This window comes from Gobius niger (genome assembly GCF_951799975.1).
Source record: "Gobius niger genome assembly, chromosome: 6".
Classification (NCBI taxonomy): domain Eukaryota; kingdom Metazoa; phylum Chordata; class Actinopteri; order Gobiiformes; family Gobiidae; genus Gobius; species Gobius niger.
In genome coordinates this window covers 12,525,925-12,548,766 of record NC_136857.1, presented here as the reverse complement: position 1 = coordinate 12,548,766, position 22,842 = coordinate 12,525,925, and the positions used below count along the sequence as shown (strand labels likewise).

At 40.8% G+C, this 22,842-nt stretch overlaps 2 protein-coding genes across 3 annotated transcripts; both read left to right on the top strand.

Annotated features, from left to right (window-relative positions):
* Window positions 1-1,889: 1,889 nt before the first annotated feature.
* On the top strand, window positions 1,890-15,392 carry bgnb (biglycan b). The gene is made up of 8 exons (XM_079559234.1): window positions 1,890-2,135; window positions 7,959-8,221; window positions 10,662-10,774; window positions 12,958-13,171; window positions 13,277-13,387; window positions 14,252-14,345; window positions 14,638-14,776; window positions 14,842-15,392. The coding sequence occupies exons 2-8, from the start codon at window positions 7,972-7,974 to the stop codon at window positions 15,037-15,039; spliced, it is 1,119 nt and encodes a 372-aa protein (XP_079415360.1). The 5' UTR covers window positions 1,890-2,135; window positions 7,959-7,971; the 3' UTR covers window positions 15,040-15,392.
* A 928-nt stretch (window positions 15,393-16,320) lies between these two features.
* Window positions 16,321-22,501, top strand: b4galt3 (UDP-Gal:betaGlcNAc beta 1,4- galactosyltransferase, polypeptide 3). Of its 2 annotated transcripts, none has more exons than XM_079559233.1 (8): window positions 16,321-16,578; window positions 17,052-17,127; window positions 17,375-17,876; window positions 18,059-18,294; window positions 19,664-19,854; window positions 19,938-20,060; window positions 20,631-20,735; window positions 21,895-22,501. In XM_079559233.1, the coding sequence occupies exons 3-8, from the start codon at window positions 17,594-17,596 to the stop codon at window positions 22,232-22,234; spliced, it is 1,278 nt and encodes a 425-aa protein (XP_079415359.1). In that variant the 5' UTR covers window positions 16,321-16,578; window positions 17,052-17,127; window positions 17,375-17,593; the 3' UTR covers window positions 22,235-22,501. The 2 variants fall into 2 exon arrangements, with proteins under 2 accessions (XP_079415359.1, XP_079415358.1); XM_079559232.1 differs by having other exon boundaries at window positions 17,049-17,127.
* Window positions 22,502-22,842: the final 341 nt, after the last annotated feature.

The window sequence follows — 22,842 nt, the reverse complement described above, 5'->3', positions numbered from 1 at the left end:
TGGTAACTAGTAGCTTGCATTAAAAACCTCTCCAAAAACATCAGGTAGTCCTCCAGACGTTGCCATATCTGATTTGTAGAAAGCTCCTTTGTGAATTCTACGTGTACTAATGCCTAAAACTACTGGAGTAGCTTACAACCAGGAAGCTGATGCTGCTCAAATATAAGTTATTTTAAATGCAAAATGATGATATTAAAAAAAATGATTCAGTCAACACAGACATTTATATCGGTAGTCTGGTGTTATAAGTGATTTCCCTCAGGTGCACTGTGCTTGGGTCAGGCTGTTTTTAATGCAGGCTACTAGTTACCATAGACATGCACTAGCCTAGCACTAGCCCACTAAACTCTTCAAATGTCAGGACTGCATGAATAAAAAAAAATAAAAAAATCCAAGAAATCAACAACCCACACTCATTACTATGTCAAAAATCCTGAAATATCCCTTTAATCATGTTAATAATGAAATGAACATCAGGCTGGCCTTTATACTGTGACATTCATTTAGTCATGGAGCAACTTATATTTAGTTTTACAACTATAGCTTGGCAACTTTTTAAGGAGTTTCATGGCAAATTTCAGTTAACAACAAAATGAATTTGTCATCCACGTCACCCAAATTCTAATCCATTCCTCCTTTTTAATAGAAAGATTAAGGTTACACCTACGTAAGCCCTAACAAGTGGGTGCACTAATCTCAAAGGTGCTTGTACTCCCATGGTTCAGCACCCATGGAACAAAATGAGTTTAATTTGGATGCCAAGCCCTGCAGAAACAGACACACATTATAATCAAGTCGACCACAGCAAGGCAGCGACAGGCAGACAGAGGAGTGTAACAAGTGAAAGAAAAACGTAGGGCAAAGCAAGCGAGAGGAAGCACAGAAAGCTATAATGTTATCAGTAAAGCCTTTATCCAAATGCGGCCTCATGCCACAGGCCTGCAGGGCACTGTCTGCATGCCTTCGCTGCCGCTGTGGATACTGTAAATACGCCTGCTGGCTTCAGTATTGGGAACCTCCATATTCTATTCTATTCTCCTAAATGCAAACTTCCTAATTTGACAACCTTTTGATCAAACGAGGCTAAAATCAAGAGAGGTTGGTCAAAATTCATGCATATCTTTCTTTTATTTTTGGGAAATATTCAACTTGGTCATTATACATGTTGATTTGGCCAAATAACCAATGTTCTCCTCGACAAATTAAGAACCCCAAATACTGTAGTGTCTGAATACTTAATACTTGCAGAATTACGTCTCTCGATGAATGATCTTTTTTTTTTTTTTTTGCTATGGCTGGAAGTGGCCCCAGTTGGAGAGAGGTTTGCCAAGCTCCCAGCTTCTCTCTCCGGGCGCTGGCAGAAGGCACAGGAAATCAGGGAGTCAGTGAGAAGGAACATTTCATCCTGCCAACAGACAAATTAAATAGAAAGCTGTGAGAGGACCCACTCTTAAGCTCTAATGATGCCACAACAAATAACAGTGTTCAATGAAATGGAATATGTGAAGGTTCAATAAAGTCTGTGCAAAAAGCAAAACAGTTTAAGTTGCCTATTTGTCTTGTCTTTTAAACTTTACCGGTGCATATTTTAAAACACATGTTGATATACTGTGTTAGTTTGCAGTTTTATGTTTTGATAGGCCTATAAGACTGAACAAATAAAGTAAAAATAGCTTGTTAATCGGGAATGACAACAAGCAAAAAGGCTGGTATTGATTCATGGGCTTATTTGAAACAGAATGCAAATCACACTCTTGAAAATGACTGATGACTAATAATCTCTACTTGCAAGCTCACACTGTATATTGGACCTCTCCCATCTTCCCCTTTCCCTCCTCCTCGCTCTGCTGCTCCATCCTAAAGGGGAGAAAGGAGGACAGGGAGGAGGCAGGCTCGTTCACTTTCCAGACTCGACCCCAGATCCCAGTCACATTTCTCCGGACAGGACCAAAGGGGGGTACCCAGAGTTTAGCTGCGCGGGCAAGTTGCGCACTGTCTGCGGAGGAGGAGGTTTATAATACACAGACCCCGGGACGCACGGCGACCGTCCATCAATGTGATTTTACGCACGCTCGGGGACACTTCTATGCCCAAAAGGACTACTGTCTGGAGTTCATATAATTGGTTTGGTAAAGGTAAGGTATTTAGTTTACTATTTCCCCAACTACCTGTGTATAAAGAAGAATGAATATGTATGATTTATAAGGAGAAAAATTAACAGTGTAATCAAAGCGTCAAATCATTAGTCGCGCTTTGTTAAGATAAACCCATACACCATGAAGAAACTGGAAATAAATGATTAGCCTACCTTTTGCCAACTTTGCTATGAGTAGCTTATTAATTTCCATCCTATCCTCTGCATGATTGTCATATTTTTCTTTGCTTTGTAATAGCCTTGACTCTTTAAACCAACTGTTGCTGAAACGGCCAAAACTTGTAAAATGCCAGTCAATTTAGACTCTTCCACTAGATGTCGCTAGTCCCCTCTGAGGAATGTGGCACCAAACCACAACAAAGTTATCTTCAGAGCCTCGTAATTTAATGCAAACTCTGCTGTCTCTCTTCAATCTTCAGGTTCACTTAATTTGTCCTTTTGCCTTTGAAAGTAGGATTTATTGCATTACTTGCTCCCATTTACTGTAAGAATTATAGAAATGGATCATTTGGCGCTCTTTCCTTTCATGTCTTTTCAGATCGACAAGTGTTGAAATAGTTGTGGTTTTACAAGATTTATGTTTTGGCCACATGTTACTCACACTGTGGCATTATTATATTATTATTATTATTATTGTTTTTATTATACTCCCCCCGCTATATTTTTGCATCAACAATTGTTCACAAGCCGGTTTTTATTCTTTAATTATGATGGGCATCCGACTTAAAACTAGGCAATTGGATTGTTTGATAAATTAGTTTAAAGGAAAATCAGTTTGAACAATTATATAATGATATTGACTTTGAAAGCAGATAAGAAATGTCAGTAGCAGTGTGTATTTTTAAGAACTAAAATTGGAAGAAGTCAAAGACCAAAGTGTGTATTGCACCTCCGATCCGGTGCAGGGAAAGTTGCAAGTGTGGTTTTCTGGCCAGAGACACCAGGGGGAGATGAGAGACCCCTCAATCATCCCATCAATGGTCCCAGAGGGACCACGGAAAGGATTTATTAAGGTAAATAAGTTACTTAGTTCTTCTTTAAGCCATGACCAGTTAATAACTAAACCAGGGGTAAACTGCACCTGAAGATATCGCTTACCCTTTGTGCATTGCCATCCTTTTCTTTGCCCCTGTGCCTTGTAATACCCCAGTGTGTCAGCTCAGTGGTTTGAACTGACCCTAACTTTGTACTCGCCATTGTTGCTTGAAATGCGCTGAATCTGTCATTTTGGTTTTCAAGAAGCTGCCTTTGTCTACAGACAGTTATTGTAGCCCACATCCAGGATTGCTCTGCCCACAGCCCTGGGTCCTGCAGGTCACATGTCCCTGTTGACTGGACTGCACTTTTGTTGTTATTCCTCAGTCCTCTCCTTGCTCTGGGTATAGTGCAGCACTGAGCTGCTCTTGACCACATCCAAGCCCGGCGGCAACAGTGGAGCTGCCAAACGGTTCCTTTTTTTAGGGCACACGCAGTCACCAAATTACAGCCACTGGGCAAAGCTCACTCCACCCAAGAACTGCTGCTGCTGGATCTGCATCTCACTAATAGTGCTGACCTTTATATGTATTTAATGACTGACGATGAAATAATGATCATCTACAAAGAGGCATATACAATGATTAAGTAGCTAGTTTCCTATTTCATCAAAGTGTCAAATGCTATTATTTGAATCTACTGACTTCATTGCAGACCTTCGCCTTTGGTGTAATACTACACGAATCTGGGGCCGATCCCAAAAAAAGCACACATCAAGTTTTGATTGGAAATCTCAGATGTGCACAGTCCCTGGACAAATAACTACGCTTAACTATAAAACCAAGATCAGCAAATCACAAAAACTGCATTCATTCATCTACGTGACACTTAAACCGTGCATACTTCAGTCTAATGTTAATGCCCTTGGGCGTGTTTGAAATACGCACAGGAAACTGAATCTTGATTTCAAAACGTAAATCTAATTACAACTACATTATTACAAAAAAACCCTCACAAAAACACACCAATTACATTCTGTATTTTTCCAAACTCTGCTGGTCTTGTAAAAACTACTGGTTATCCAGACCTTCAAAATGTGTACGCTGTATTATACTACATGAAAGATTATTTTTAATTAATAGCCAGAATTTCCAGAAATGGTATGTGTAGCGTAGATGTCTGTCCTCATATCACCTACTTCCACTACCTCTACTCAACTGTTAATCTGACAAACAAGCAAAACCACAACAGGTCAGTAATGAAATATTGTGCTTACTCAGCACTTGGGGTCTCTGTGTGATTTTAATTAGGGCTCCGTGTTGACGTGGCCATTGTCAATCCATCTTCAAAAAGGCAGCTGCTACTTATGGCCAACCCTCCTCTCCCACTGCGCACACTCTGCTTATATAAAAAACTATATACAGAACAAAACAAAATTGTATGTTTATGCCCACATTGTACTGCCATAAACAGAATACCAAACATTTTACAAGTTTCAACGACCAACTCTTCTTATGGTATTGACTATTTTGGTCTCAATCCTAGTGACTATGTTGATTTTCCATTTATTCAGTCCAGGGCTTGATATATATATGTAGAAAAAGAAAGAAAGAAATACACTGAATTGTGGACTATTTACTTATTACTAAATGGTTCTAAAATACAAACCCGAGATAAAACTGCCAAAGCAGCTGCAACAACAACAAAGGATAAAACTCATTGTATCTTTCAAGACATCGCAGTTGAGAAGAGAATACAGAACCACCGCAGTTGGTTTGGCCTTTCTCATGGATGCGGTCTTGGGAGAACACAGACTGTGCATTGTCGCTATGGCTATACTTGGCACTGCATAGTTTTACATACATTTGTCCAGCTTGATGCGGACTGGTCGGGCTGTGGGAAATGTGCTGGTATCAAAGTAATTGCAGAGGATGGCAGGGCGACTGCGCTGACACATGGATGGAGAGCTCATATAGAAATGTAAAGCTTAATGACAGCCTGTGTGGGAAACTCAAACACTCCGAGCAGAGTGGTTTCCAGATGGTGCTTATCGGACCATCTATCCATCCGGCCACAATCCCACTCAGGAATCTTTAGTCAAATCTCTTATTAGTTCATTAGCGGTATATAGCAAGATCATTCGTTTGTTATTGTGTCATTTAAACATATGTCCTTCAACTAACACTACACTTGTTGAATATTGGCCTCCGGATATAGGGGAATTAAAGGTACTTAAATTTTTAATAGTTGACCATTATCTAGCCTTCTCATGTTACACTTCCCATTAGCTCCCCTCTATTCCGATCATAAGCCATCAACTATCCCATGGCTTTATTTCACTTTAGAACAAGGCTGCATGGCTGGCTCAATTACTAACTTTATGTCATAAACAAACATAAAAAAATTTGGAAACCGTGGCATTATAGTTAGTACACTACCCGTGCAACTTGGTAACCATCTCCAGTATTTGCATTTTCACATTAGCTTAACTGTACTGTTGCTATTCTTCCCCCGCTTTCTATATGACTGCAGCAGACAAATGCAGTGTTCACTCATTTCTATTGAAACGTTATAGCTGCTAAATGTCCCAAATGGTTGTTATAAACTGTACGTTGTGTCCCCGTGTGAAAGACTGCTGCCTATACACTGATCCTGGCTCAGTCCCATTCAGCACATTCTTCAGACCCACTCACAGCCAGCCCTGATTTTTTCTTTGCTGCAAAATGGTATAATTTGCAGCTATTTTCATTTTAGAGAAACAGACTGAAAGGACTATTTTGTACACGCTCTGGCCACCTCATAGCCTTTGTTTGAGTGAATCGAATTTATACAGAAGTCAAAACATCAAAACAAACAACTTTTTCACTGTAGAGCTGTAGTTTTTTCTTACTCGAATTCAAACTCAGTTATTATGATATAACCTCCAAGTGGCCTGTGTTTTCAGATAATATGTTAAGGCTTCTACATTTTATGTGGTGGTGGATGGTACGTGACAGGTGTGTAGTGTATTTTTGGAATAAGAAAGGATATATATTTTTGGGTCGTAATAGAAGGATCCTAAGGAGGGTAACATACCTGGTAGTTTAAGTGGTGGACGTTTCGCCTCTTATCAAAGAAGCATTGTCAGCAACTAATGTATGTAATGCCCAATGTATGCAGTACGTACATTCATCCTGCTGCCAAACAATTAATACTGCTGATGAAGCTTCTTAGGTGAGAGGTGAAACATCCAACGCTTAAACTACAAAATAAAGATGACGGCATTGATCAGCATAGAAAATTGTAAAAGCTATGATTGATTAGTTTAGAAAAATAAAAATAAAAGCAACAATAGAAGCAGAAGTACTAATAAAATCAGTAAAATACTATACCAAACATATGCATTAAAGATACACCTTAACATTGACATGCAATAACCATTCATATTTCCACATTATAGAAAAAATCATCCATCGTTTTTCTCTTCTGCGGATTAAGAGATCAGGGACTGAATTAACATGGGTTGGAGATTATCAGATTTGAGGTCCATCTTTGGTGAAGTGCTGGTTTTCCCCGTTCACTGCATTTGCCTGAGGTCAGAGTTCACAGAGTAAAGGATGAATTGGCCTGGCGATGATTTGTTTTTTCTAGGAAATGGTTGGAAGGTTACACGGAGGGAAGTGCAAGATAAATCATAGGAGCGCTGCTGCAGTTACAGCACGCTACTGTGTCTGTGACCCCAATTAGCTGAGTATACCAATGACATCATGGAGTTTTACGACATGTTTAGTCACACCAGAGTATTTGGAGTTGCACACCCCACAAATGAATGGTGGCATTGTGTGCGTGGGGAATGACTTACAGAAATAAGCTTTTTCCACAGTTAAACTCATGTGTCTTCACTTCTTCTTCACCCTCTGATTGGTTGCCCAGAAGACACTCATGGGAAAGCAGTAGCGGAAGGTCATTAAGTACATCAGGAACGGTGCCGAAAAACCTATACCAAACAATAATAGACTTAAGAAAGCACACTGCAGCAGGTTGTGATGGTAAAAAGTAAGGAACACTCTGTTACTTCAATAATGTTTTTCTTTACTGTCTCGTCTACTTCTATTTCTAAGTAACAAAGTGATTTGCACTGCCGTACTTCACCTACCTCAGTGTGAAAGGGTAGAAAGCAGACAGTGACAGTTTTTATTGATGTTTCAGTTCAGTTTAAGCCAAGTCCGACTCCTTCTCAATTTCCTCACATGTCGCTTAAGGACAGACTGCTAGGTGTGGTGCAAACAGTAGGCCTTTATATTTACACATGTCCAGACCATTTCATCATGGACTAAGTGATGCCCACTTTTATCCAGCACTTTTCATTACCATAAATACTGAAGCTTTCCCCATTGGCTCTGACTGGATCGTCTGAGTGGGTGCTGGAGAAAAGTATTACTGTTTGGCCGTTATTGCCACCTGCTGATGACAGTGCTGCCCTGTCATCACGGCTTCAATTAGATACAGTGGACACCACAGACTAAACCAAGTGGGATAATGTGACGTAGCAGCTCCGGTAACTGTTCAAGGCCATTACTTTTCTGTGGTTGTGTTGGGGCTTGTCCTGGCAGCACATTGGTAACCTATTTATCACGAGGGAGAAGAAATGCCAAATCCTGGAGGCTTGAGGATGAATTCAGGAAGGGCATCTGTGTAAAAACCTGAGTGAATGACAATCTATGCCAAACAGAATCTGAATTATGAACTCGTGTTTATGTTAACATCACAAGAGTCTAACGCTGCAAATAACACTGTATAATTTCATAAGCATTGATTACACCTTGGCTCTCACGTCTGTGTGTTGCAGGTTCTTGTTGAAGATGTCTCCACATTGCCCCCTCCTCCTGCTCCTCTGTGTCTCCCTCCTGCCCCATCTGCTACCTGCACTACCCTTTGAGCAGAGAGGATTCTGGGACTTTGCAATGGACAATTTTGACAGCAGCGACATCACAATGATGATGAGAGATGAAGAGGAAGGCTCGGCGACAGAGGAGCTCCCCGTCCCAGGCCCCTCCATGTGTCCCTTTGGCTGCCACTGCCGCCTGAGGGTGGTCCAATGCTCCGACCTGGGTCAGTCCAGTGTGACTCAGCAGTTAGCTTATACAGCAAATACCTAACTAAGTGGATATTCATAATAATTAACTCCACGGTTTTAAGGGAGGGCTGTTTCTTTTGGATTAAGATGGCGTATTCTGACAAAGACGTTAATCGCTGGGGGATTTTCTGTTCCCGAATTGAAATAAGCACAAAAGAGCACGACACAGCAGGAAAAATGGAAGAGGCAAAACTCAGTCACGTTAGAGAGTTAAGAAAACACAGATGTGCAGAACAAAATTCGTTTTTGAAAGGGCAATGATGACGGTAATAAAAACAGTTACTAGGATAAAGATTTCTTTTTATTTGACTTATAAATTGCCCTAATACCTGTAGAAAAGTGTGACTCCCCATCCGAAAAATAATGATAGCTTTTTTTGCTCTGTTTTAATTCAAGAGTTTACATTACTGTACAACCTTCTGACTAATAGGCTGTCTCTGTTTGGACATAATGGTTTTGTTGAATCACCATTTTACCATCTCCATATACTTACTGTCCTTGGTTTCTGCACTGGGGTAAAAGTGGAAGCGTATAATTTGCCAACATGTCAAGTGCTTATTTGGAACACATGTACTTTGGCGGTGGCGTCTGTCTCCTCTCACTTGCCTGCATCCCCACATGATCCGGGGCATTTGCGCTCAGGGGCCGCTGGGGTTAAACAAAGTAATAGTTTCGTCACTTTGGTGGATAACATTTGCGGGAGTTGTGGTAGATACAACAGAAGTGAAGGTGAGATGTGTGACTTGTGGTTTCAGGGGACTTAGGCATATGGTGCTAAATGAGCATATGGGGGTGAAATGAATGCAGCGCTTCAAGCTCTATATACAAACCACAGGGGCTTGCAAAGCCTGTGCTCCAGATATTAAAGAGGGTTTTTCCAGCAAGGGTATGCAGATTTTTTTTTATATATCTCCTTCAACATTTTATTTTATTTTTGTTCCAGATCACAATAAAATATGTTGCAAATTATTATGCAAATGATATTTCAGTGTCATAAAGGCATTTTCAAGCAATATGGGAAAGAAAAAAGATCTCTCTGCTGATGAAAAACGTGTATAGTTGAATGCCTTTGACTAGGTATGAAAACCTTCGATATTTCATGGAAGATTAAGCGTAATCATCGCACTGTTAAGAGATGTGTGACTGTTTCAAAGCACACACGGGTTTGTGCAGATAAAGGCACAATGAGGACGGTTTCTGCCAGACAAATACAGGAGATTATTAGAACAGCAAACAGGCATTTGAAGCTGCTGGTGCCCCTGGAGAACATCAAGCTGTAGGACGCTCCAGAGGCTTGCAGTTGTGCCTGAACCTTCTTCCTTCCCTCATTTGAGTTGACAATGTAGAAAATCTGCGAAAAAATTCATTTGCATAATAATTTGTAACATACTTTAAAACACAACAACATATTAAAAGCAGACAGCAGACAATGAACCTGCCCCAAACCAGCATTTTCAATAGAGAGAATGGATCAACCCTTCTATTTCAGTGGCTCTAAAGTACAAAGATGATTTTTTTTATTGGGCTCATCTCTGTGTGGTGGCACAGAGGGTGTGTCTGCTGCAGCCGAAGCCGTATATTTAAACTAAACTCCACAGATGGACAGGAGCACAGGGCTTGCAGTGTGGTTAGTGGCGTCGTGGATCCCACTGGGACAGCTGGCAATCTCAGACCCATATTCTCATCCGGCCTCTGTTGCATCATCACAGCCCTGGTCCGGTATGAGGTTGGCCCTGGGCTGAGCCTGTCTGCGCCAGTTCACCACATCAGATGGAGTCGTCCACGTGGCTCTGTGATGTGGCAGTGCAGTTGGTTCGTCACATCTACCAGGGCCATCTGCTGACTAATATTTCCAGAGACTATTTGCAATACTGACAGGAACAGGTGCAGCACATATTCAACTGCTTTTTGGTCAGAGTGAATCAGCCACACCTGAGCACAATGACAGTATGTGCTCAGGCTGATCTCGAAAAGGCAACTCTCTGACACTACTGCTGTCCTTGAACAGGTGTATTACACTTGCTTTAGGATGAATAACCATCAACCTCTCATATAAGGCAGACAGATTACGCTTCCTCTTTAGGGGCCATGCTTTGGTGTCACTAACAAAGAGCAGACGGGAAAACCTGTGTCTCCATCTGCTGCTGCTCCAACAGTAGACTAATAATATTTTGTCCTGTGTGTGAGCTCCAGAGCTTCATCTGTGCCTGTCTGTAATCAGAATAATACACAGAGAAGCTCTAAGTAGTCATTTCATCACAGCAGTGGAGTGGTTTAAGCCTCTGTCACCGCCACCATTTATTTTCCCAAGTCTGCTGCTCTATAACAACACTCCGGTTTTCGGGAGTTTACAAGAATCTCACTGATGCATTTCGTCTCTTTTTTCCCCTCTCTCTTGTTTTTCATTGTCTTTAGGGCTCAGTGAAGTTCCCAAGAATATTCCCGCAGACACGAAGTTCCTGGATCTGCAGAACAACCGAATCAGAGAGCTTAAAGAGGACGACTTCAAAGGCCTCACGCACTTATATGTAAGACACACGCCCAAACACACGCCCCGTCTGGCATCTGGATGGGCCAGATATATTACACTTCATTATTTTATGCGAAGCTTGCGGTGTGACAAATAATTTCCCTTACAACACAGTTTGATCTGTGTAGGAAGGGAAATTATGGCTTAATTTGGTTGGGTGCCTTTTATGCTTATGTCAGTGCTTCCCAAGCATGGGTCTGAGGACCTCTGGGGGATACAAACACTTGGCTATTTCATATATTAACAAAAGGTGAAAATGACTCAAAACGCAATGGTCAGCTCCTTCTGGTCCACCTTCTCAAAGATTTAGGGGATGCACTTTAAAAATGGGGGTCACATTTTGTTTGCTCAGTTTTATAATTGACAGTTTGGCCTATTATTTTGTGTTAAAAGGTGTAAGATTATACGTTGTATTCCAGTTTGCCCCTATCTTCAGACAAGCTTTGTTATGTTTGACGAGGACACCACAACAAACATCACAAACAGACATTATAGCAGCTTACTATAACCAGATAGGCCCAATGTGTGTTTTGGATAAATGACCAACAGTTGTGAGATGTTGGAAACTCAAACATTGCATTATAAGGGCAATTGTGTTGTTGTGCCGTTTACCTCAGTTTCTCTACTATTCGGTGCTGTTGGCAGACAGTCAAACCCAATGATAAGCTGACACTGCTTTATTTCAGTAATGTTGGGAACACTGCACATATACATTGTACCCCTGCGATGATACAGACATAACGTCTGAGTGTGTATGCCATAGCTTCTGGATTTAAGTGATGGCTTTGAAAAGAAGACCAGAATTATTTTTATTTGCGAATTTGTAGCAGTTAATGGGCAGTAAATGTGTATCCCACCTTCTCCCCACAAAACAAAATGATAATATAGAATAGAAGAATATTCAAAACATTATCTTTACATACTTTACAATGTCTTGCTGAAGTGTAAGGAATCATTTAAAATATTTCAATAAGATGTTCAAATCAAATAACGATTTTACCAACAACTTTTCTAATGTTAGTCACAATTACACTTTTTTTTATTTTTTACATCATGTAGAAGTTGTTTATGCTTACATTATTTGTTTTGGTTCTTGAGCCGACAACCCAATCAGAAAGCAGAGTGACTCAAAATTTTGGGTTGCCACATTGTATGACTAAAACCAGTATGTTGTAAACATAAAAGGTCTCTCTCTAATCTAAATGCTTGCTTCCAAAATCTGAGCATCTGAAGCCCTAATAAGTGCAAGTAGCAGGCCTCCAGTTCAGTGACTGAAATCTTGCGTTTTCCAACAAGGTTAAAGGAACAGGCCACTGTTTTTCCATACTGAGGTATGTTATTACCTGAGCTTAGACGAGTTGATGCGTATCTGTCCGGTCTTTGTGCGTGTGCTCAGTCACGCAAAAAGACCAAAGATGTTGTTAGCATTTAGCCTCTCCTCCTCTCCTGCATGAGGCCAAATGGGGTGAAGTTAGAATCGACCAATTTTCTTCCACGTTTTCCCTACTTACGTTTTCCCTACTTAAATACGGTTACGTGAGTAGTTACACGATCCAAGTATAGTTACACAAAATTCAATTCTAAGCGGATAAAAAGGGGTACTATATTATAAGGCGTAATAACACCTTAGGACAGGGGTGTCAAACTCAAATACACAGTGAGCCAAAATGTAAAACTTGAACAAAGTCGCGGGCCACCATTGAACAAATGAACCTTTTAATATGGACCCAAACAAGATTTGCTTTAACATTGAATATGGAACAAGCAACACTTATTACTATACAATATATAACTTAATAGTCCAGATATGCAAAATCTGAAAAAAAAAAAGTATAATACCGGTGGGCCAGCTCGAGTAGTCATTTGGTATAGCCTCGCTACATTGCGGGCCAAATTTGGCCCGCGGGCCAGAGTTTGACACCTATGCCTTAGGAGCACTTCGACGTCCACGCAGTAAAGTGAAGATATTACTGCACCGACGTCAAAGTGCTCTTAAGGTGTTATTACACCTTACAATATACGCCTCAACTCGTCTAAGCTCAGGAAAGAACATATCTCAGTATGTAAAAATTGTGGCCTATTGGTTGAGTGTATGATTGCACTGGCTTCTTGAAACCAAGAGCATATGTGGAATGCCCCATCTTTAAATTCAGGTATTCTTTATTGTTTTTTTTCCCCCAGGGTTTGTCTCTCAGGAACAATCAAATCTCCAAAGTGCACCCGAGGACGTTTGTTCCACTGAAACACATGCAAAAGCTCTACTTCTCCAAGAATCTGCTGACCACCATCCCCAGGAACTTGCCCACGTCTCTGGTCGAGCTCAGGATCCACGAGAACCGCATCAGGACGGTTTCAGCTGGGGCCTTCTCCGGACTCACCAACATGAACTGCATAGGTCTGAATCACAGTCTATTTATGACTTTATACTGAAGCCGCTGCACCGGGTAAATTAAAGGGACCACTTGAACTCACGCACTGCACATGTTCATTTATCTTTCAGAGATGGGAGCCAACCCAATACACAACAGTGGTTTTGAGCCGGGAGCCTTCAAGGGACTGAAACTCAATTATCTGCGCGTATCAGAGGCCAAGCTGACAGGCGTACCAAAAGGTAAAGATATATATTATCACGCATAGTTCCAGCCGCCATTTTGAACACCGAAGTAGGATTATGCAGTACTACAACATGTAATAGCATCTGCACTCAGGATGAAAATGAAAGAAAACTGATTGACAGTGGCATTTTTATGTACCCGTAATCATTGCTCAAGAAGATAAGAGTAAAAACACGGCCCCAGAAGCTGTCCATCAAGCTACAGCAGGATTAACTAAAGATCTGCTTCACTCCTAAGACTACATTAACCTATCAAAGAGGAAACAGAAAACCTTTCTCTGTGATCTTTACAGTTTGTCATGTCAACAGAGTCTCAGTCAGAGTCAGTGTTTAAGCTGCTCAAAACGTTAGCATGCTACCAGTTAGCAACTGTCATCAACCAACTGCCGATGGCTTCAACACAATAAACACATGTGTGGCTCACATCTATGAACACTGAGGAAATACTACAGTAACAGCTCAGCTCTGACCTCTGGCACATGTTGTATCCAAGGCTAGATGTTTGGAGTGTTGTTCAGGGCTTTCTCTTGGAGAGGCTTGAAGCTAAATGCTAACCGGTCGCATGCGTCCTGAATAGCTTAACATATAAACATGCTATCTCTGGGGCTGTGTTTTTACTGTTATCTTTAGCAATGATTACAAGTACATAAAAATGCCACTGTCCATCTGTTGTCTTGAGTAGAGATATTGTTACATGTTGTAGCATTGCATATACGTTGTTGTAGCACTCTAATTCTGCATAATTCTACGGTATTCAAAATGGCCGCCATAACAACAAAAGTCACATCACTGAAAGGCATGTATAGAACAATCGATAATCAATATGAGAAATACGAATTTGAATACTGATTATGTGTTTAGATCTTCCAGAGAGTCTCAATGAACTTCATTTGGACCACAACCAGATCCAGGCCGTGGAATTGGAAGACCTTAAACGCTACAAAAACCTTTACAGGTACAGGCCGCACCACAAGGCTCCTGCTTCTTAAGAATTCATTTGTGGATTGATATTGTGCATTACGCACTCAAAGACCTTACAGTGACCGGAACAATGCTTGGCAAACCATTATGATTAGTCAGACTGGCCTTCTGAGATTCTGTCTGTGAATCTTAAATAAAGTAAAAAAAAAAAAACGAGCCACATGAAAGCCTCAATCCGTGTCAAGTTAATTTTCAAAGGTAGACAAAGGGGTTGCTGTGGTGTTAACATGAGGCAAATAAAACACTAAATGTAATTGCTTTTCTAGACTGGGACTTGGCTTTAACCACATCAGAAACTTGGAAAACGGCAGCCTGTCTTACCTACATTTGCTTCGAGAACTGCACCTGGACAACAACCGGCTGACTCGAGTGCCCAGAGGTCTCCCAGATATGAAATACTTACAGGTATGCACGCAAAACAGTTGTCAGTATCAGTAACAGTATGGGTAACACGGTTCAATCCCTTGCAGGTTGTGTACCTCCACTCAAATCACATCGACCGAGTGGGAATGGACGACTTCTGCCCACGAGGCTTTGGGATGAAGAGGACTTTCTATAACGGTATCAGCTTGTTTGGAAACCCAGTCAATTATTGGGAGGTTCAACCTGCTACTTTCCGCTGCGTCAGTGACCGGCTCGCTGTTCAGTTTGGCAACTACAAGAAGTGAAGATAATAATAAGAGACCATGAGGAGATATTTTAGAGATTTTCTTTTTTTTTTTTTTTTCCTCTTTTTTTTTTTTTTACTGTGGTTAATGTTTCAAAGGGAATGAGTGAATGAACAAGAACTTGAATTGAAACGAAATAGAGCATACAAATACTATTGAATACTTTTGAATTCACATATTTTGTTTGAGCACTGTGGTTCTCAACTGGTGGGTCACAAAAACGTGAGCCTTTCCCAGGGCCAGGAAACATTTTTTACAATATTTATCTACTGAAAAAGCAGGGAAATGCTACATGAGTCAATTAAAATGACCTGTTCAGAGCTGTTTTGATCATGATTTCATCTATAGGCTTATTTAATACTTAACTTCATCTGTGTGAAAATGCGGTCATTCTTACATGAACAAATAATATCTAGTTTGGGTCGGGCTTGTTTTTCTAGGGTGAAGGTGGATCCAGAGGCTTTACCAGTTGAGAACCATTGTTTTCGCAGACTGCCTATCTTTGAATGTTTTACCGCTATAAACAAGTGTCACAAGCGACAGTAGATCTTTTTACACAGTGTTTGTCAATTGCTTTCACAGCTATACTACAGATGTAAATTATGTTGCTGCATATTTCTAAAGGTGCTCAGTAGAACATTTTTTGCCGATATGTTAAATAGGAATATGTTATTATTTCCCTATTGTTTTGCTTTCACTGCTATACTGTGAGGTCATAATTTTAGTGACATGTATAAAACAATACCACAAAGTATTTGTTAGTACTGGCAAAGTACAAAAAGCAACAAAATGTTAATATGTTTAGTGCCTTTGTTTAACAATGTCCTATTGGAACCACACAAGCACTTCACGTTGTCACATTGAAAGCATTTTGCTTCCCTATTGTTATGAGCAACCAACAGTCTATTCATATTACTGCATTGTTTTGCACAGTTTTATTCTTCCAATACGCTTCACTTGCTTTGGTGTTTTGGTGCAATTTTATCTGCCACCGTATGGATGTTGATTGATATGATGTGGTAAATAAAGATTTATGAAAACACTTATCTGTTCATGATTATTATAGTGGTGTCATGGCTGCTGCAGTAGCCATACGTTAGCAATAGTTCGTTGTTTTCTTCCTCTCCTCTTCAACAAACGATAGGGCATCATATCAGGTTAAACCATATATGTTACATGCGAGATAAGTCACGCTCAGCTTAACAATGACATAATGCGGCTTTGTTTTCTGTCTTCAAAAGTGGCGCTCCGTGCGTCACGCGCCACCTGACTCTCCCTCTCTCTGTGTGTTCTGACGAAGCCGCGGTGGAGACCACTTGTGTTTGTGTTGACATTGTGGACGGATATGCGAGGATGTGTGGAAGCGCACAAACGTCCAAAAGACACGAGATACCGCGCGTCTAGCGATCACTTTGGAGACAGAGGAAGGTGCTCAGAGGAAACACGCTATCGGTCAGTGCATCGCATCTTTGTGGCAGAGGCCCGTCGACTGAGTGCTGAAGCCGGGGGCTGGATTTGGTATGTCGCAGGGACGCACTGGTGAGTGGCTTGTGCTCGGATCACACACTGATAACCTGTCAACCTTCAAGACAAACCAACATGCATTGTGCATTGCGCACACCGACGTTGTGATATTTGTATAACGGTGATGTTGTTAACGTGTAGCCTATTTGTATAGGCCTGCCAGCTTTGATAGGCTAATCACTTAATGGATGGATGTCACTGGTGGCGCTGTTTCAGCGCTCTAGGGTGGTCTCTTCCTGAACATCCTTTAGCTCGTTTATAGCATTTAACTCTATAAGCATGATTGAAAACTTATTGATTGGAACCCGTTATGTCCATGTCCTATTATTAAATTAAGTGGCTTAAACAAAGATCTCAGTGATCTATAAAAAGAAACAGTTTGACATTTGTTCCAGCTGCCTGTCATTCTGCACTCTGTTTTGGAAACAGCAGACACACGCCCCGGCTTAGAGAAAGTAGTTTCAGTCATTTTGTCTTTCTCACAGAAGTCAGAGCAATGGAAGCAGGAAGAGGAGAGAGGGAGGAACCCTTCATGGTTCAGGAAGGGTGTTAAGGATAAATGAGGTAAAACCCTGTCTTCTACAATCAACACTTTATGCACCTTTGAAGCAGAAACAAAGTTGTTACTGACTATTCTGACTGATGTTTAGTTTAGATTTATTTATATATTTATTTATTTATTCGCTACATTTATAACTAGTTGGATTTACACACAATATAGTAAAACACTATACTCCCACTTATCACAATATTTTTTTGTAAAATGGAATGTATGAAAATAAAACAGGTCTCAATAATTTCCCTTCCCTAGTGTGAGTCATATAAAGTGATGGCAGTGCGACCTCAGTCTATCCAGGACAGCGCCCACAGATCTCTACAGATGGACAGGCTGCATACCTAAGCTCCAGTCTGGCTCCCGCTCCTCTCCCTCCTGCTCCCCCTACACACCCACCTCCTCCAGACCCTCTCTCCTTCTGACTCTCCTTCGGATTCACCCCTGTGCCATCTAAAAACCCCATATCTTTGGACTATGGCGTGTTGTGGTCGGTCCCTGGACTCTCCTTGTACATTGGCGCTGCTGATTGGTTTCCAGTTTGCCTTTGTACTGTACTTCTCTCTTGGTGGATTCAAAGGCTTGGTTTCAGTGCTGGTCCACACCATAGAGCCAGAGTTTGACTATTCTAAACCGCATGACGTCTACACAAACTTAAGTCATTTGGGGGTACCGCCTCCACCGCCCCGCAACATGGGCACGGGACCACCACCAACGGGACCTCCACTAAAAGACTGCCAGATCCCCTCACCACTGCTTGGTAAGAGTTGCAAGTCATTGGAAAAAATGTCAACATTTTGTAAAGTGGCTTGGCGGCTTTATTTATGTCCAGCTTTGAAATTTTAAATTAAGATACAATATATTGTTTTATGATTACAATAATTATACCACGTTCTCTGTGTGTTTGACGCAATGCCTTCAATACATTCTAAACTCTTCCAGTTGGACCTGTGTCCGTGCACCTGTCCTCCCCCCTGTCCCTGGAGGAGATCCGCCAGAGGAACCCGCTGGTGCAGCCCGGGGGCCGGTACAGACCTCCAGACTGTGAGCCACGGCATCACACGGCAATCGTGGTGCCGTATAGAAACAGACAGACTCATCTGAGGGCACTGCTCTACCACCTGCACCCCTTTCTACAGAGGCAGCAGATTCACTACAGCATTTATATTGTCCACCAGGTGAGAGAGAATATGAAAATGCACCTAATTAACCTAGGTGGTACCGAGATGTGAGGCCATGTGGGAATCTAACGCCAGGTAGCTTGTTTGAGTGGTGAGTGAATGAGTGGTACAGCACAAGTAGAAGCGGGCAGTCTGAGTGCTCGCTGGATTAGTTTATTCTTTTGAGCAGGGCAAAAAAAGAAAAACGTGAAGTAAACCTTTCACACAAGCAACACACATGGCTCTTGCAATCCAATATTCAGTCTTTGCAACAATACAAACAAAACAGTACACTGTTTATCTGGCCGTTTTTCTGTTTTCAATGAGGGATTTCATACCTAGTTCCATATCAGGTTCCATACCAAATTGCTTTGAACTCTACACACACTTTATACGAATCTTGTGTCAGTTTAGCGGTTCGCATTGCCGTGTTCTCTCAAATGCCATGTTGGAGGAAAGCCTTGATTAGAAAGTAAGAAAGCATGGGTAAATTAATGAATTAAGTATAATCAGTGGTGGAAGAGGTACACAATATTCTTACTTAAGTAAAAGTGCAGATACAGGACCAAAAATGTACTTAACTCAGGTGAAAAACAGGAACTAAACCAGGTCAAAAACACGAACAGGACGTCGTTATGCCATGCCATGTGGTAAGAGGAACCTCTGTATGAAATCTTTTGTCCCAGAGGCCTTACGACTCCTGAACTCTCTTTAATTCGAGGTTGTCTCTTGCCTGTTATTCAGATTGTATCTTTGCGTGAGCTCCATTTGCTTGTTTGTATACGGTTTGTTTCGCTGTTTTATATTGTGTGTTTTCTGCTCTAAAGGAATTGCCCCATGTGGGATAAATAAAGTTGACTGAACTGAACTGAACTGAACTGAATTAAACCAGATCTAAACAAGGTCTAAAATGTTAAACCACTAAAGCAAGTCTAAACTGGGACTAAACCAGTTCATCCATTTGAGGTCACTTTGAAAATAAATACTTTTGCTTTTAACCAATTTAAAAATGTAGTGGAGTAGAAAGTACAGATACCGGCTCTAAAATGTAGTGAAGTAAAAGTAAAAAGTATTCATCATAAAATGTACTTAAGTAAAGTAAAAGTGCCTTTGTTACTTTCCACCACTGAGCATGATTCTTCTGGCAATGTTGTCTTGGTGATCCTTGTGCCTACTGGGTGTGTCCTGCTACATGGTCAGTGCAACAGAATCCTGCTCCTGCCCACTGGATTCCTAAATGAACTAGTGGTAAAAATATCCTTATAATGAAAAAAATATTGCGCTTCCAGTAGCTTGAAATTGAATACTGTATCAGATCTAAGAATAATGACTGAAAATATATTGAGGTAGAAAAATAAATGATGATTTCTTCTTCTTCTTGCTCCAGTGGGGTAACAGTACCTTTAATCGAGCTAAACTTCTGAATGTCGGGGTTCGAGAGGCGCTCAGAGATGAAGACTGGAGCTGTATTTTCCTGCACGATGTGGATCTACTTCCAGAAAATGACCACAACACCTACACCTGCCACAAACAGTTCCCCACACACCTGTCCGTGGCCATGGACAAGTTCAGATATAGGTACAAGCGCTGAGATACTTATTCTAATACAACCCTCATTCTGTGTAGTAATATTGTGGTTTTGTTATATTTGTCCCTTCCAGACTTCCATACCCGCAGTACTTCGGAGGGGTGTCTGCTTTGACTCCGGACCAGTATATGAAAATGAATGGCTTTCCAAACCAGTACTGGGGTTGGGGCGGGGAGGATGACGATATCGCTGCCAGGTTGGGACTTTGGAATAACTGAATATCCTCCATAGTCTATGTGTTCAGTGCCATGGGACTTTCACACAGCTGCTTGTCCATTTCATGTCTCTTGTCTTTTAACATTTGCTTTTTTGCCACATCTTTGTTTGAAGTTTAAGTTAACATCATTTTCCGTCTTGCCATCCACCCATTGCTGTGGCTTTGCTGTGTTGCTCTTGGGAGTGGGCTCAGTAAGTATTGTATGTTTGGGTTAATGCCAGATTTGGGCTGGGCTCGTTTCCATGGTCTTCAGTCTGTGGTCTCCTCTGTGCATTGTATGGATGCTAAAGTGTCACAAAGGAAATGCACAAATGCTTGTCCATAAATAAGATGAACAATTTGTGATTGGAAAAATACGAAGCGTATATGGACATGGGGGGACAACAGTACTGGAGTCGAATACTGTGTGTAAAGGCTAGTGTTTAGACCCTTGTCTGTCACGTAGAATGGCAAGTATTGTTTTCCGTGGTTAATATTTGTAGTGATGCTATGGTAAAGATGATCATAAGTTATCTTTAGATATTTACACTTTCTCCTTGATCTTTGCAGAGTCCGTCTGTCTGGAATGAAGATTGTGCGCCCTCCAGTGGCCATTGGTCATTACAAAATGATCAAGCACAAAGGAGACAGAGGGAATGAGCAGAATCCACGAAGGTATTCAAAGTGGCCGACTGAATGAAAAAAGTAATGTAAATTAAAACCAAACGGCTTCCTGATAGCAAAGTCATTACTGACCCTGCCACTCAGCGAGAAAATACTTTTTTTCCCTCCAGAAGTTAGAAAAGCTTTCCGCTTTTAGACTTCATCCATGGAGGAAATTGTAATGTCATAGTAGCTCAATAATACAGTAAAAAAAATATCTTACAATCCAAGTAAGCAGCAATAGAATAATAATAAACTAGGAACACAAAAATTACCTGAAAATAAAGCACAGTAGGTACTAATATAGATGTGTTTGTTATTATCAAGATAAAAAATAGAAGAAAATAGTAATATAATTCACACTATAGAGTTCGGGAAATGCCACAGTTACCATGGAGATCTGCCATCTTTGTAGCTGTTATACATTTCCATTAACTAACATTAGCTAAAAACATGGAAATGGTAAATATATCTAAATCACTGTGGTGTCCAAGTGTTTTAATGTGAACAATAACTTTTAAAATCTCCATTAGTTTACAATTGCTGCTAATCCCATAATACTTAGCGATATGACATCACATTCCCGAACTCTATAGACAAAGGGATTATCACTTTTCAATTAGATTAGGTTTATTTAAAGCAGTACTAAGTAACTCATGCCCTTAGAGGCCATAAGCGCCACTGCAGGTGTCGGAGCATGAAGCGTTTTTTTTTTTACACATTAATTGTCTGTGAGAGTAAATAGACAGAAAAGACAGAGGGAGAGAGGGATATTGTACATTCAATTACACAATGGAGATACATTTTTTTTTTTTAGCATTGCCCCTTTAGCCTGTTAGCTTCTTCTTCTTATTCGTGATTCCATTAGTGTGTATTGGTTGCTCCGACCCGGTGCAGGAAAGCTGCAATTGTGGTTTTCTGGGCAGAGACACCAGGGGGAGATGAAATACCCCCCAATCATCCCATCAGCACTTGTAAAACCCCCAAAGGGACTACGAAAAGGATTTATTAAAGTAAACAAGTACTGCTTTAATATACAACAATAGTCAAAATAATCAAGGTCTACAAAACTGTGTGTTGTTCTTCTTGACTGCAGATGGACTGAGCAATAAAGTAGAGAAATAAAATAGTGACAATATAGAAACACTATGACACTCTCTCCCCTTTCCAGATTCGACCTACTGAAGAGGACCAGACTGAACTGGCGCTCGGACGGCCTGAACTCTCTGACGTACGAGCTCCTGTCTAAAGAGCGGGAGCCCCTCTACACCAACCTCACCGTCGACATCGGAGACGACCCCCACCTGCCTCGCGGAAAAGTCCCAAATGCTGCCAAAGCCCCCGTCCCACAGGCCATTAACAAAACCGGACCAAAACAGGAGCCAAGGCCAGAGAACCACAGACCTGCTCCAGCCAATGCAACCACTACTGTCAAGACTGAACCTAAACAAACTAAACAAGTTAATGGGACCACACAAGGAAAGGCCCAAAAGACTCAATCAGAGATATAACCAAGTACTGCTGCATTGTGACAAAAACAGGACGATCAGCTTTGTCGTGTCCAAGAAATAATTCCCAGCATAATAAACAAATACTGCTTTTAGACAATACCAATCAAGCATAACAGTGTGACCACAGACACACACACATTACTATTCGTGGGACCTTCTAGTGAGTGCAGTACATGAGTCAACTTTACTGAGAGGCTTGGGATATTGAGAAATATTTTTGCGGTGCTTTTGCAATAATAATCACAAGATTGTTTTATGCAAACCATAGGAAATGTGCAAAATGATTGAAATTATTTTCATTTTGAACATCTTCCAAACAACAAAACTGTAGGCCCTATCTTAGATTTTGATTTAAAATTAACAAACAAGCATACATGGGAAACTATAAATGCCAAAAGAAGTTTTAAACAAACATAAAAACCTATAATAAAAAGAAATCACCATGAAGAATTAAATAAACACAAAATACACCTATTTTCGCTTAAAGATTTACTCACAGTGGCATGAGTTACTATTTTTTTTTACTCAAGTAAGAGTACAGAGACTTAATTTTAATATTACTCAAGTAGAAAGTATGTCTCTGGTAATCACTATCTATAAAAATGTAT

Bases quoted from the DNA above. Each gene is read 5' to 3' on its own strand.
- bgnb (XM_079559234.1), top strand. From the start codon at position 7,972: ATGTCTCCACATTGCCCCCTCCTCCTGCTCCTCTGTGTCTCCCTCCTG. The intron at 8,222-10,661 runs GTCAGTCCAGTG...CATTGTCTTTAG, and splicing joins GGTCCAATGCTCCGACCTGG to GGCTCAGTGAAGTTCCCAAG. The intron at 13,172-13,276 runs GTCTGAATCACA...TTTATCTTTCAG, and splicing joins CACCAACATGAACTGCATAG to AGATGGGAGCCAACCCAATA.
- b4galt3 (XM_079559233.1), top strand. From the start codon at position 17,594: ATGGCGTGTTGTGGTCGGTCCCTGGACTCTCCTTGTACATTGGCGCTG. The intron at 19,855-19,937 runs GTACAAGCGCTG...TGTCCCTTCCAG, and splicing joins ATGGACAAGTTCAGATATAG to ACTTCCATACCCGCAGTACT. The intron at 20,736-21,894 runs GTATTCAAAGTG...TCCCCTTTCCAG, and splicing joins AATGAGCAGAATCCACGAAG to ATTCGACCTACTGAAGAGGA.